The sequence below is a fragment of the Scyliorhinus canicula genome, chromosome 1, assembly GCF_902713615.1.
Source record: "Scyliorhinus canicula chromosome 1, sScyCan1.1, whole genome shotgun sequence".
Lineage (NCBI taxonomy): Eukaryota > Metazoa > Chordata > Chondrichthyes > Carcharhiniformes > Scyliorhinidae > Scyliorhinus > Scyliorhinus canicula.
Window position 1 is genome coordinate 224,266,403 of NC_052146.1, and position 12,282 is coordinate 224,278,684.

General features: G+C 44.6%; 1 protein-coding gene across 2 annotated transcripts in view; it reads right to left on the reverse strand.

The window, feature by feature from the left end:
* Positions 1-12,282, reverse strand: part of tiam2a (TIAM Rac1 associated GEF 2a) — a 461,217-nt gene that overhangs the window by 147,057 nt on the left and 301,878 nt on the right. For both annotated transcript variants that reach the window (XM_038808441.1, XM_038808437.1), the window contains 3 exons: positions 9,927-10,005; positions 2,890-2,982; positions 91-339 (listed from right to left, as the gene is read on the reverse strand). In XM_038808441.1, the coding sequence (XP_038664369.1) occupies positions 91-339; positions 2,890-2,982; positions 9,927-10,005 (421 nt within the window). The remainder of the gene's footprint in view (positions 1-90; positions 340-2,889; positions 2,983-9,926; positions 10,006-12,282) is intronic.

Consider the following 12,282-nt stretch of genomic DNA (forward strand, 5'->3'; position numbering starts at 1 on the left):
GAAGTATCACTAATTCACTGAGAGAAAGTACACTGTCATTTCTTTAAAACATGACTCAGCTTTGTAATTACAAAGAAACCCAAAACTCACCAGATGGAACAGGAAGGAGGAGGTTGTCAATAAACTCCTCCAGCAATTTTGATTGGTCAGGAGGAGGTGGGACCGTCATGTGGTTTAATGAGTCATTGCATTCTGTTGACATTTGGTTGCAGTCTGATGACAACCTCCTGATCATCAATATTAAGTGGTTCTCTGCAAACAACGACTCGATAGACGCATGGTGCAGATTAGCAACAATTTCACCATTTATTACCAAGATTTCATCTCCAGTTCGGGCACCTTAGAAAAAGAAAAAAAAGTAACAATACTCAGAAAGTCTTCCAAACCACCAATTTAGCCTGCGTCTGGACCTTAGCTAACATACTGTATATTTCCTATTTGTTTAATCATTTCTCTTTTTCTAAATGTTCTGTTTAAATGGATGAAATCATTAATATGACCAGTAGAGGATCTTTACACCATACAAGTTGTGTAAAAAAATCACTGAAAACTTCAATTTGTTAAGATGGCAAAAATAGCAATTCTGCACAAGTACATTAACCTCAACTTTTTGAAAGCACTATTCAGTGTCATTTTTTAAAATTTCCACTAGATTTCTTACAAGCCTACCTACAAGGAGGTACCACAGGAATTTCAAGTATCTGAACAACAACATCACATGGTGGAAACCAGACACCCTCACAGGAAAAATAGATTTAAAAGAAAATAGATTTATATAGCGCCTTCAACAGGAGCTAACAGAAGGCATATAGACAAAAGACATTGCCCTGCCCTTACTTATCATACCTTCAGTTGTCTGGGCCTCGAGCTTTGGCTTTGCTTCCCACATCTCTCCTTACTTTACCTTGCTTTTTAAAATAATAATAATCTTTATTATTGTCACAAGTAGGCTTACATTAACACTGCAATGAAGTTACTGTGAAAAGCCCCTGGTCAGCACATTCCGGCGCCTGTTCGGGTACACGGAGGGAGAATTCAGAATGTCCAATGTTAGATGAATTGGACATTCTGAATTCTCCCTCCGTGTACCCGAACAGGCGCCGGAATGTGCTGACCAGGGGATTTTCACAGTAACTTCATTGCAGTGTTAATGTAAGCCTACTTGTGACAATAATAAAGATTATTATTATTATTATTATTTTAAAAAGCAAGGTAGAGTAAGGAGAGATGTGGGAAGCAAAGCCAAAGCTCGTGGCCCAGACAACTGAAGGCATGATAATCAAGGGCAGGGCAATTATGATTGGGAATTAGATGAGGCCGGAATTAGAGGATGACATGGAGGGATGTGGAGCTGGAGTTCTGGTCACCTTATTAAAGAAAGGATATTATTAAACTAGAAAGAGCGCAGAAAAGATTTACTAGGATGCTACCGGGACTTGATGGTTGAATTATGAGAGGCTGGATAGACTGGCTGGATTTTCCCTGGAGAGTATGATGCTGAAGGGTGAATTTATAGAAGTTTATAAAATAATGAGGGGCATAGATAAATTGTATAGTCAACATATTTTCCCAAAGGTAGGGGAGTCCAAAGCTAGAGGGCATAGATTTAAGGCGAGAGGGGAGAGATACAAAAGGGTCCAGACGGGCAACTGTTTCACACAGAGGGTGATGAGTGTTTGGAACGAGCTTCCAGAGGCAGTAATAGAGGTGGGCAAAATTTTGCCTTTTAAAAAGCATTTAGACAGTTATATGGGAAAGCTGGGTATAGAGGGATATGGTCCAAATGCAGGCAATTGGAACTAGTGGTAAAAACTGGGTGGCATGGACAAGTTGGGCAGAAGGGCCTGTTTCCATGTTGTTAACCTCCCTGACTCTATGGAGGAGATTACAGAGGTAGGGAAGGGTAAGACAATGGAGGAATTTGAAACAAGCATAAGAATTTTAAAGTCAAGATGTTGCTTGTCTGGAAACCAGTGTAATTAAATGGACACTGGAGTGATATGAGAATGGGACTTGCTGTGAGTTAAGACACAGAGAAAAGACTATTGGATGATTCAAGCTTTCGGAAGGTAGAATATGTGCTGGAAGTCAAGTCTAGAGGGAACAAACGCATGAACAAAGGTTTCAGCAGAAGATGAGCTATGGCAGGGCTGGGCAATGCTAGAGGCAGAAATAGGCAGTCTTAGTAATGGCATAGCCAGGAGAGCTTGTCTTGGGATCAAATATGACTTCAAGGTTGAAAACAGAGACTGGCTTAATCTCAGAATGTTTCCAGGGGGAAGGATGGAGTCGGTAGCTGGGGAACAGAGTTTGGAGCGGGAACGAAAGAATGGCTTGAGCCTTCCCAATATTTAATTGGGAGGAAAGTTTTGCTTTATTGCATCTGTCGGATAAGCAGTCTGATAACATAGCAACAAGCTCGCATAATCAATTCACAAAATATATGAGTATACAGCATGTTGCCTATTGCTCATTGGCAGCTTGCCCAGAAGTCAGTCACATGTGAACTGAGACAATGACCAAAGTTTTCTGGCCCTTCCTGTCCGCAGTATCTCCCAGCCCCGCCGATGGCACATTTCCTGGCAACGGAGGGTGCAGGGCACACAAAACCATGCTGCTGGCTACTTTTGCCGGGTGGGGCAGAAGAGCCGAATCACACCCAATGAGTTACAGCAAACTGATTATATGGGGGCATCATAGTCAAAGGCAGTCTTGTCCTCACTCAGAAACACATTGACATTTTTCTCTGCAAGGCTAACAGGACAACTATAAACAGTGTAAGTAAGCACTGGGTGGCAAAGTGGAGTACACCATTAATGCCAGCACTAAAATCCACCTCTTCAGAAGGCACATACACATATATAACATATACACACACGTAATAATTACCTTCTCTATAGGCCAATCCACCAGGAAGAACATCACTCACAAACAAAGAATTGGATTGCTGCTTTCCATCAAGTTGACCAGCAACAGCAAAACCTTTCAAAGAGTGAAGCAAAATGAGTTAATTTCTCGCACCAAGAAAATGTTGCGACAGTAAAGTATCAGCTTAGGAGCAAACAGTAAATATCTAGTGTTAAATATTGTACGCAAAATAAACTGTCATGAAAATACAAAACTGCAGCAATATTAATTACATAAATACTATAGTATTTTCTGAGTCACAAACATTTGAAAACGGCATTAACTTGCTGCCCCACCCACAATTAAAACAAAATATGTTGCTTTTAAGGTGGAGGCATTGCCATGCACTTTCAGGTTGCAAGCCAGAAAGTCTTCTGCAAACACAAGTTAATAAAAAATACTAAAACTGTATCAATATATTAACTTTTTAAAAAATAAATTTAGAGTACCCAATTATTTTTTCCAATTAAGGGGCAATTTAGCGTGGCCAATCCACCTATCCTGCACATCTTTTGGGTTGTGGGGGTGAAACCCACGCAGACACGGGGAGAATGTGCAAACTCCATACGGACAGTGAGCCAGAGCCGGGATTCGAACCCGGGTTCTCAGCGCCATGAGGCAGCAATGCTAACCACTGTGCTACCGTGCTGCCCCTAATATATTAACTTTTAAACATATAGAGTTAAAGGGTTTCCTTAAAATGTATAACTTGGATGCATTTTTATAAAAAGAGATTTCATTTTGGTGAATGTGGTATATTTGCTTTTCATCCACCATTTCAACCTCGAATTGGCTGCTTACATGCAGGAATCCCTTGAATTCCAGAAATCCTAAATGTAATAAAAGCACCTCTCACATCACCAAAAATACAGAAGATCGTTGGAGCAACTAATTTTACACATGAGTGAGCAGCTACTATTTTGGCCAAGTTTCTCAAGAGTAGGTGAAGAGATCCCTGCCCACAAGCTATTCTTCTGTTCAATACTGCCCAGCAGGTGCATGGAATCACAGAATTTTACAGCACAAAAAGAGACCCTTCAACCCATCATGTCTGTACCAGACAGCAAGCATCTATCTATTCTAATTCCATTTTCCACTTGGTCTGTAGCCTTGTATTCTACGGTACTTGAGGTGCTCATCTAAATGCTTCTTCAATGTTGTGAGAGTTCCCGCCTCTGCCACCCTTTCAGGCAACGAATTCCAGATTCCCACCGGCCTCTGTGTGAAAAAACCTTTTCCTCAAGTCACCTCTAAATCTCCTGCCCCTTACTGTAAATCTATACCTCCTGGTTATTTACTCCTCTACTAAGGGGAAAGGTTGCTTCCTATTTACTCTATCTAAGTGAGTCATAATTTTGTACACCTCGATTGGGTCCCCCCCTCCTCAGCCTTCTCAGCTCTAAAGAAAACAACCCCAGCTCTCAGAAGAAATACTCAAAAACCAGTAAATCAATAAACAGAACATTTGTGGCTGAAAGGGGTTGATAACTTCGAGAAACGGCTGAAGGCACTGGATACTGCAAAGGCTATGGGCCCTGACGATATCCCGGCAATAGTACTAAAGACTTGCACTCTAGAACTGGCCGTGCTTCTAGCTAAGCTGTTCCAGTGCAGCTACAACACTGGCATCTACCCGGCAATATGGAAAATTGCCCAGGTGTGTCCTGTACACAAGAAACAGGACAAATCCAACCCAACCAATTACCATCCTATGTCTACTCTCCATCATCAGCAAAGTAATGGAAGGAGTCATCAACAGTGCTGTCAAGGGCGGCATGGTGGCGCAGTGGTTAGCACTGCTGCCTCACGGCGCCGAGGTCCCAGGTTCGATCCCGGCTCTGGGTCACTGTCCGTGTGGAGTTTGCACATTCTCCCCGTGTTTGTGTGGGTCTCACCCCCACAACCTAAAGATGTGCAGGGTAGGTGGATTGGCCACGCTAAATTGGCCCTTAATTGGAAAAAATTAATTGGGTGCTCTAAATTTTTTTTTAAAACAGTACTGTCAAGTGGCACTTACTCAGCAATAACCTGCTCACGGACGCTCAGTTTGGGTTCCGTCAGGGTCACTCAGCTTCTGACCTCATTACAGCCTTGGTTCCAACATGGGCAAAAGAGTTGAATGCCAGAGGTGAGGTGAGAGTGACTGCCCTTGACATCAAAGCAGCATTTGACCGAGTATGGCATCAAAGAGCCCTAGCTAAACTGGAGTCAATGGGAACCAGGGGGAAACTCTCCATTGGTTGGAGTCATACCTGGTACAAAGGAAGATGGTTGTGATGGTTGGAGGTCAATCATCTCAACTCCAGGACATCACTGCAGGAGTTCCTTAGGGTAGTGTCCTGGGTCTACCATCTTCAGCTGCTTCATGAATCACCTCTCTTCCCACATAAGGTCAGAAGTGGGGATGTTTGCAGATGACTGCACCATGTTCAGCATTATTCGTGACTCCTCAGATAATGATACAGTCCATGTCCAAATGCAGCAAGACCTGGACAATATCCAGGCTTGGGTTGGGGCTGGTTTAGCTCACTGGGCTAAATCGCTGGTTTTTAAAGCAAACCAAGCAGGCCAGCAGCACGGTTCGATTCCCGTTCCAGCCTCCTCGGACAGGCGCCGGAATGTGGCGACTAGGGGCTTTTCACAGTAACTTCATTGAAGCCTACTCGTGACAATAAGCGATTTTCATTTCATAAGTGGCAAGTTACATTTGTGCCACACATGTGCCAGGCAATGACCTACAAGAGAGGATCTAACCACCACCCCTTGACATTCAATGGCATTACCTTTGCTGAATCCCCCATAATCAACATCCTGGGGGTTGCCATTGATCAGAAACTGAACTGGACTAGCCATATTAATACTGTGGCGACCAGGGCACATCAAAGGCTAGGAATCCTATGGTGAGTAACTCACCTCCTGACCCCTCCCCCAAAAGACTGTCCATCATCTACAAGGCACAAGTCAGTAGTGTAATCGAATACTCTCCACTTTCCTGGGAGTGTGCAGCTCCAACAACACTCATGAAGCTTGACACCATCCTGAAAAAAACAGCTGCTTGATTGCTCCTCCTTCCACAAACATTCAAACCCTCCACCATTGACGAAGTGGCAACTAAGTGTACCATCTACATAATGCACTGCAGTAACTCACCAAGGTTCCTTCCAAACCCACGATCGCTACCATCTAGAAGGACAGGAGCAGCATATACCTGGGAACCCCACCATCTGCAGGTTCCCCTCCTGACTTGGAAATATATCGCCGTTCCTTCACTGTCACTGGGGCAAAATCCTGGAACTCCCTCCTGAACCGCACAGCAGGTATACCTGCACCTCAAGGATTGCAGTGGTTCAAGAAATCAACTCACCACCACCTTCTGAAGGGCAACTAGGGATGGGCAATAAATGCTGGCCTAACCAGTGATGCCCACATCCCGTAAATGAATTTTTAAAAACCTCCTGTTTGACCCACAACCACATTTCCTCTCCTGCCTTCTTGAACTGCTGCAGTCCATCTGGTATTCCCATGGTGCTGTTAGGAAAGGAGTTCCAGGATTTTGATCCAATAGCAATGAAGTAACAGTGATATAGTTCCAAGTCAGGGTGGTGTGTGACGTGGAGGGGAAATTGCAGGTGGTAGTTTACTCATACATCTCAGGCACAGAGGTTCATGTCCTTGAGGTCTGGGGTTGGAAAGTTCTCTCGAAGGAGGCTTGGTGATTGCTACAGTGCATCTTGTGAAAGGTACACTGCTGCCATTGTGCACCCATGGTGGAGGGAGTGATTGTGTAAGATCGTGGATGGGGTGCCGAACAAGTAGGCTGCTTTGTCCTGGGCAGGGTTGTGTCTGAGTGTTGTTGAAGTCACACTTAGCCAGGCAAATGGAGTGTATTTAATTACATTCCTGACATGCACCATGTAGATGGTGGACTGGCTATAGGAAGTGAGTAGGTGAGTTACTTCCTGCAGAATTCTCCATCTCTGACCTGCTCTTTTAGCCACAGTATTTATATGGCTGGTCTGGGTTAGTTTCTGGTCAATGGTAACTCCCAGGATGTTAATGGTGGGAGTTACAGCAATGGTAATATCATTGAATAATCAGGGGAGATGGTTAGATTCTCTCCTGTTGGAGATGACCATTGCCACGAATGTTGTTTGCCACTTCTCAGCCCAAGCCTGAATGTTGTGCATATCATGCTGCATATGGGCACAGTCTTCCCCAGTATCTGAGGAGTCACAAAAGGTATTGAATGTTGTGTAATCATGAGCGAACATCCTCACTTCTGACCTTATTATGGAGGGCTGATTATTGATGAGCAGCTGGCGATGGTTGGACCTAGGACACTACCCTGAGGAACTCCTTCAGCAATGTCCTGGGGCTGAGCCGAATCTCCAACAACCACAGCCATCTTCCTTTGTGCTAAGTATGACTCCAAACAGTGGGGTGTTTACCCTCTCATTCCCATTGACTTCAGTATTTCTAAGGCTTCTTGATGCCACACTTGGTCACATGCTGCCCGATGTCGAAGACAGTCACTCTCATCTCATCTCACAAGTTCAGCTCTTTCATCCTTGTTTGGACCAAGGCTGTAATAAGGTCAGGCGCCGGCAGAACATAATCTGAGCAGCGGTGAGCAAGTTCCACTTGGTTACACTGTTGTGACAAGTTCCATCGCTTTGACGATAAACTGAGCGTAGATTGATAGGGCGTTAATTGGCTGGATTTAATTTGTTCTGTTTTTGTGGACAGGACATTTGTGGACAATTTTGGACAGTTGGGTAGATGCTAGTGTGGTAGCTTTACTGGAAAAGCTTGGAAGAACTCCAGACTAGTTCTGGAGCACAAGTCTGTACGCCCTGGACCTTGCCAGGGGCCATCGCCTTTGCTGTATTGAACCAAAGCCTGCTACCCTCAGGTGTGTCAAAGTGTAATTTATAAATTCACAACCTTGTTTTCAAATTGCTGCATGGACACACTCATTCAAACATCTCTCCCCACCCCACCACAATCTCTGTAATCTTTTCCATCCCTCCAAGATCTCGGCACACCTCCAATTCCGGCCTCTTGCATATTCCTAATTGTTATTGTTTTCCCAATGGATGCCTTGCCGAGGAAGCCTTAAGGTCTGGAATTTTATTGATAAATCTCTCTGCCTCTGTACCTCAATCTCCTCCAACAAGATACCCACCTGTTTGACCAAGCTTTTGGTTACCTGTCCTAATATCTTGTTATATTGCTCACTGTCAAATTTTGTTTGATCTCATTTCACTGAATCATTTTGGGACATTTTACAAGTTATAAATACTTTATAAAGGCAAATTTTGTCATCTGCACTTAGGATATTGTTCACAGGCTAGCTTCATAAGAAATTTGAAGGATATCTAAAGGTTAGCACCATGGATGATAAACATTTGCCAGATAAGCAGACTGCACTGAAATGCAAGGACAAAAACACCTCAGCAATCTGTATCAGTATGGAGGAAAACAAGCCAGAGTGGTTTTCCAGAGCTTTAAACATGGCAATGTTGCCTCTTTCTTTCCTTATCACATGGTATTCCCAACTGGGTATTTCACACAGCATTTCTTTTAACAGGCATCTTGGCTAGTAACTGAGCCCTGGGAACACTGTGGCTCAGGTTTTTACCCCCAAGTCTGCTGTGTAGAGCCGGAACAATTCCCAACTGCAAACCAACCTTTAAAAATAGCCACTCGCTGTTGGGATTTTCTGATTGGAAGGCAGGTCTGCCACCCGGAAACAAATGCGGAAGCAGCCGGGTATGGAGGCAGGCTGGGTGATGGCCTGATTCTGAGGCCCAGTACTCTAAGATTAAAACTAAAAACAGATTCCCCTCCCCCTCCCATACACTCCCCATATCCCATTTATGGCAATCTATGCCAACACCTGCCATCCACCCACTCACTATGGTCACTCATACTCACTATGCCAGCCCATGCCACTCTACACACCCCCATAGCTGCTCTTACTCTCAATGGTATCCCATGACCCTTTACCTCCCCTCCATACCTCTCATATCTCCTATTCCGTCCATGTTCCCATGGTTCTTTATAGGCCCGTGCCAATGTAGTGCAAACTAATGCCAACCCATGCCCCACCCACCAATCATTGCCCTTAACTTTTCTGTGCCAACTCACCTAGTGTTTTTGACAGTTCTTTGATAGTTTGACAGTTCCAATTCCAGTTTATGTACGCACATCAGGTTTACTTTTAAAAATCCCAAAATATCTCTGACGTGGTGCAAGTGAAACTGGACCCGGGCCCTTGGGAGGCCATATTCGGGGTATCGGACCAGCCAGGGTTGGAAACGCGCGCGGAGGCAGATGTTGTAGCCTTCGCCTCATTGATCGCTCAAAGGCGGATCGTGTTAGGGTGGAGATCAACCTCTCCACCCTGTGCCCTTACGTGGCGGGGAGACCTGCTGGAATTCTTAACGTTTGTAAAGGTCAAATTTAAACTGAGGGGAAGTATGGAGAGGTTCTACAATTCATGGGCGTTATTCATTATCCACTTTAGAGAATTTGATCACATCGAACATTAGGGGGGTTGGAGGCTGGGAGGGTTGGGGGGTGGGGGACTGTATGCGTTAATGGTGACTGGGTGATTCCTGATTCCTTTTTGTCATTTGTTTATGTTAACATGCGGGCCAACGTCTGGGGTTTGGTGGGAGGATGGGATCGTTGTTACTGATATGGGGATTGACATTATATTCGTTACTGATTATTGTTTATTGTTGGGTGTAAACTTGGGAGAAAATGTGAAAAAGGAGAATAAAAAAATATTTTTTTTTAAATCCCAAAATGTGCTTTACCTCTCCTAAGGGTGCCCAAAGACCATATCCAAAATAGTACCATTTCCATTTATTAACTTTGAAATAGTATATCTTGAGGTAATAAAACGAGAGTAATGAGAGAACTGTTGGACATTGCTTTTCACATTTAGGTAGCCTTCTTTAAACTAAATTGGAAAAATTGACAAAGTACTAATCGTAATCTTAACAACTTACCAAAGGCTGTTTCAGTTCCTCTCCTCTCAAGACGTATGTGATAAATATTCATTATGATGATTTCTATTTCATCAAATAACTGCAATCAAAAAGAGAGAAAATATCAAGCTACATTGCATTCAAAAATTAGGAAATAGCTTGCTAGCAACAAAAATCTATTGCAGGATTCTAGATGCTCTATCTACAGGGTATATCCATGTGATCACAAATTTTCAAATTACATTTCAGAATCACATAACTATCTTTCCATAGAAGTACCCAAGTTAGGATGAGTTGAATACGTGCAGCATTCATTCCAAATTAAGAAATTGGAAATGGGGCATATTTTGTACTTGCCTTTAAGATAGAAAATATCCTTAACATACCACTTATCCATGGATGCTAAGGCCTTAGGGGACAACTTGGATAAGCGATCAAGAGCTTGCACAAAGAGCGAGAATTTGAGATAGTTTTGGGAGGTGGGGAGAGAATTAGATAGACGGAGAGGCTAAGGATGGGAATTCCTGAAGGAAGGATTGAAATAGCATAGGGTGAAACCAACAGTGAAGTAGAGGGAGATGAAATGGAAATGAGAGCCAGAGGTATAGAGGTTGCAAAGAACCAAAGAAATATGTAGATCCATGGTGGGAGTGAGCCATGAAGCAATTTGTCAATCAGGAAAATAATTTTTAATTTGATGCCTTCACCAATGGAGGGTCAGTGTGGGTGCTGATGGGAGAGCAGGATTACTGCAGGGCAGGATTTGGGCAGACATTTGGATGACTTGGGAATGTAAGGAGAGTGAAGGGAGGAGGTGAGCAACAAGTGTATTGAGCTTCCAAAAATAATTGTAAGGATTTCACTGACAATGGAGCGAGAAGAGAGTGGAAACAAAATATTGTTAGTGAGGAATAGGATGCAAGGCTTGAAGTTCAGCTCTGTAACAAACATGGCAGGAGCTGCACACAACTTCCCTCATATGGAGAAAGCAGCCACGGAGTGCATGGTGAAAGTACCTTTCATGTGAGAGTACCTTTAAGAAATGGGTGTTTATAAATGGCTGTGTATATAAATATCTGTAGTGAATGAGCTGGCACAACAGGCAAATTTAGGGAGGGGGTACCATTTACGGTAGCAGGGGATAGGTTTAGGTGCTCGGGGATTCAGGTAGCGATGGAATGGATGGGGCTCCATAAGTGGAACTTAACAAAGCTGGTGGAGGAGGCCAGGGAGGATTTTAAGAGGTGGGATACACTGCATTTAACGTTGGCAGGGAGGGTCCAAGTGGTGAAAATTAATATTCTGCCGAGGTTCTTGTTTATCTTTCAGGCTCTCCCGATCTTTATACCAAAGGCCTTTTTTCGGAAAGTGGACACAATCATCTCTGACTTTGTATGGTGAACACGATCGTGGTGGTCAATCTGCCAAGACCCTCAGGACATGTTGGCTCGGAGTCGCCGGTCGGAGCCGTGTGTGTCCGACGGGGAGGGGGGGGGGGGGGGGTACGAGGTGCCAAGGGTAGGGAGGACCCTGCTACAGATGCAGCAGGGAGGGCTGGCATTGCCAAACTGGCTTCATTATTATTGGGCGGTGAATGTGGACAAGGTGCAGCGGTGGTGGGAAGGAGATGGGGTAAAGTGGGTTAGGATGAAGGGGGAATCTTGAAAGGGGTCTAGTTTGAGGGCTATGGTGATGGCAGCATTGCCAATGGCTCCGATTCAGGGAGCCCGGTGGTGTGGTGAAGATATGGAATCAGCTGAGGAGGCATTGTAGGCTGGAAGGGATGTCGGTGCTAATGCCGCTGTGCGAGAATCATGGGTTTGAGCCGGGGAGGATGGATAGTGTATACAGGAGGTGGAGGGAAGTGGGGCTCGTCAAGGTGAGGGATTTGTATTTGGAGGAAGGGTTCGCCAGTCTCGAGCAGCTAAGGGAGAGGGTAGAGCTGCCATGGGGTAGTGAGTTCAGGTATCTACAGGTTAGGGACTTTGCAAGAAAGGTCTGGAAGGGGCTCTCTAGATTGCCAGGATACACCCTGCTGCTTCCAGATGTGGAAGGGGAGGGAAGAATTGGGGATATATACAAGTGGTTGGGGGAGCAGGGAGGCGAGCGGGTGGTGAAGGTCAAGGAGAAGTGGGAAGCGGAGTTGTGAATAGAGATCAATTGCGGAGTATGGAGTGAGGCACTGCGAAGGGTAAACGGGACCTCCTCTTGTGCAAGGATGAGCCTGATACAGTTTAAGGTGGTGCACAGGGTGCATATGACTCAGGCGAGAATGAGTGGGTTCTTTCAGGGCGTAGCAGATGAGTGTGAGAGGTGTGGGCGGCGAATCATGCGCACATGTTTTGGGGTTGTGAAAAATTGGGAAGATTCTGGGCGG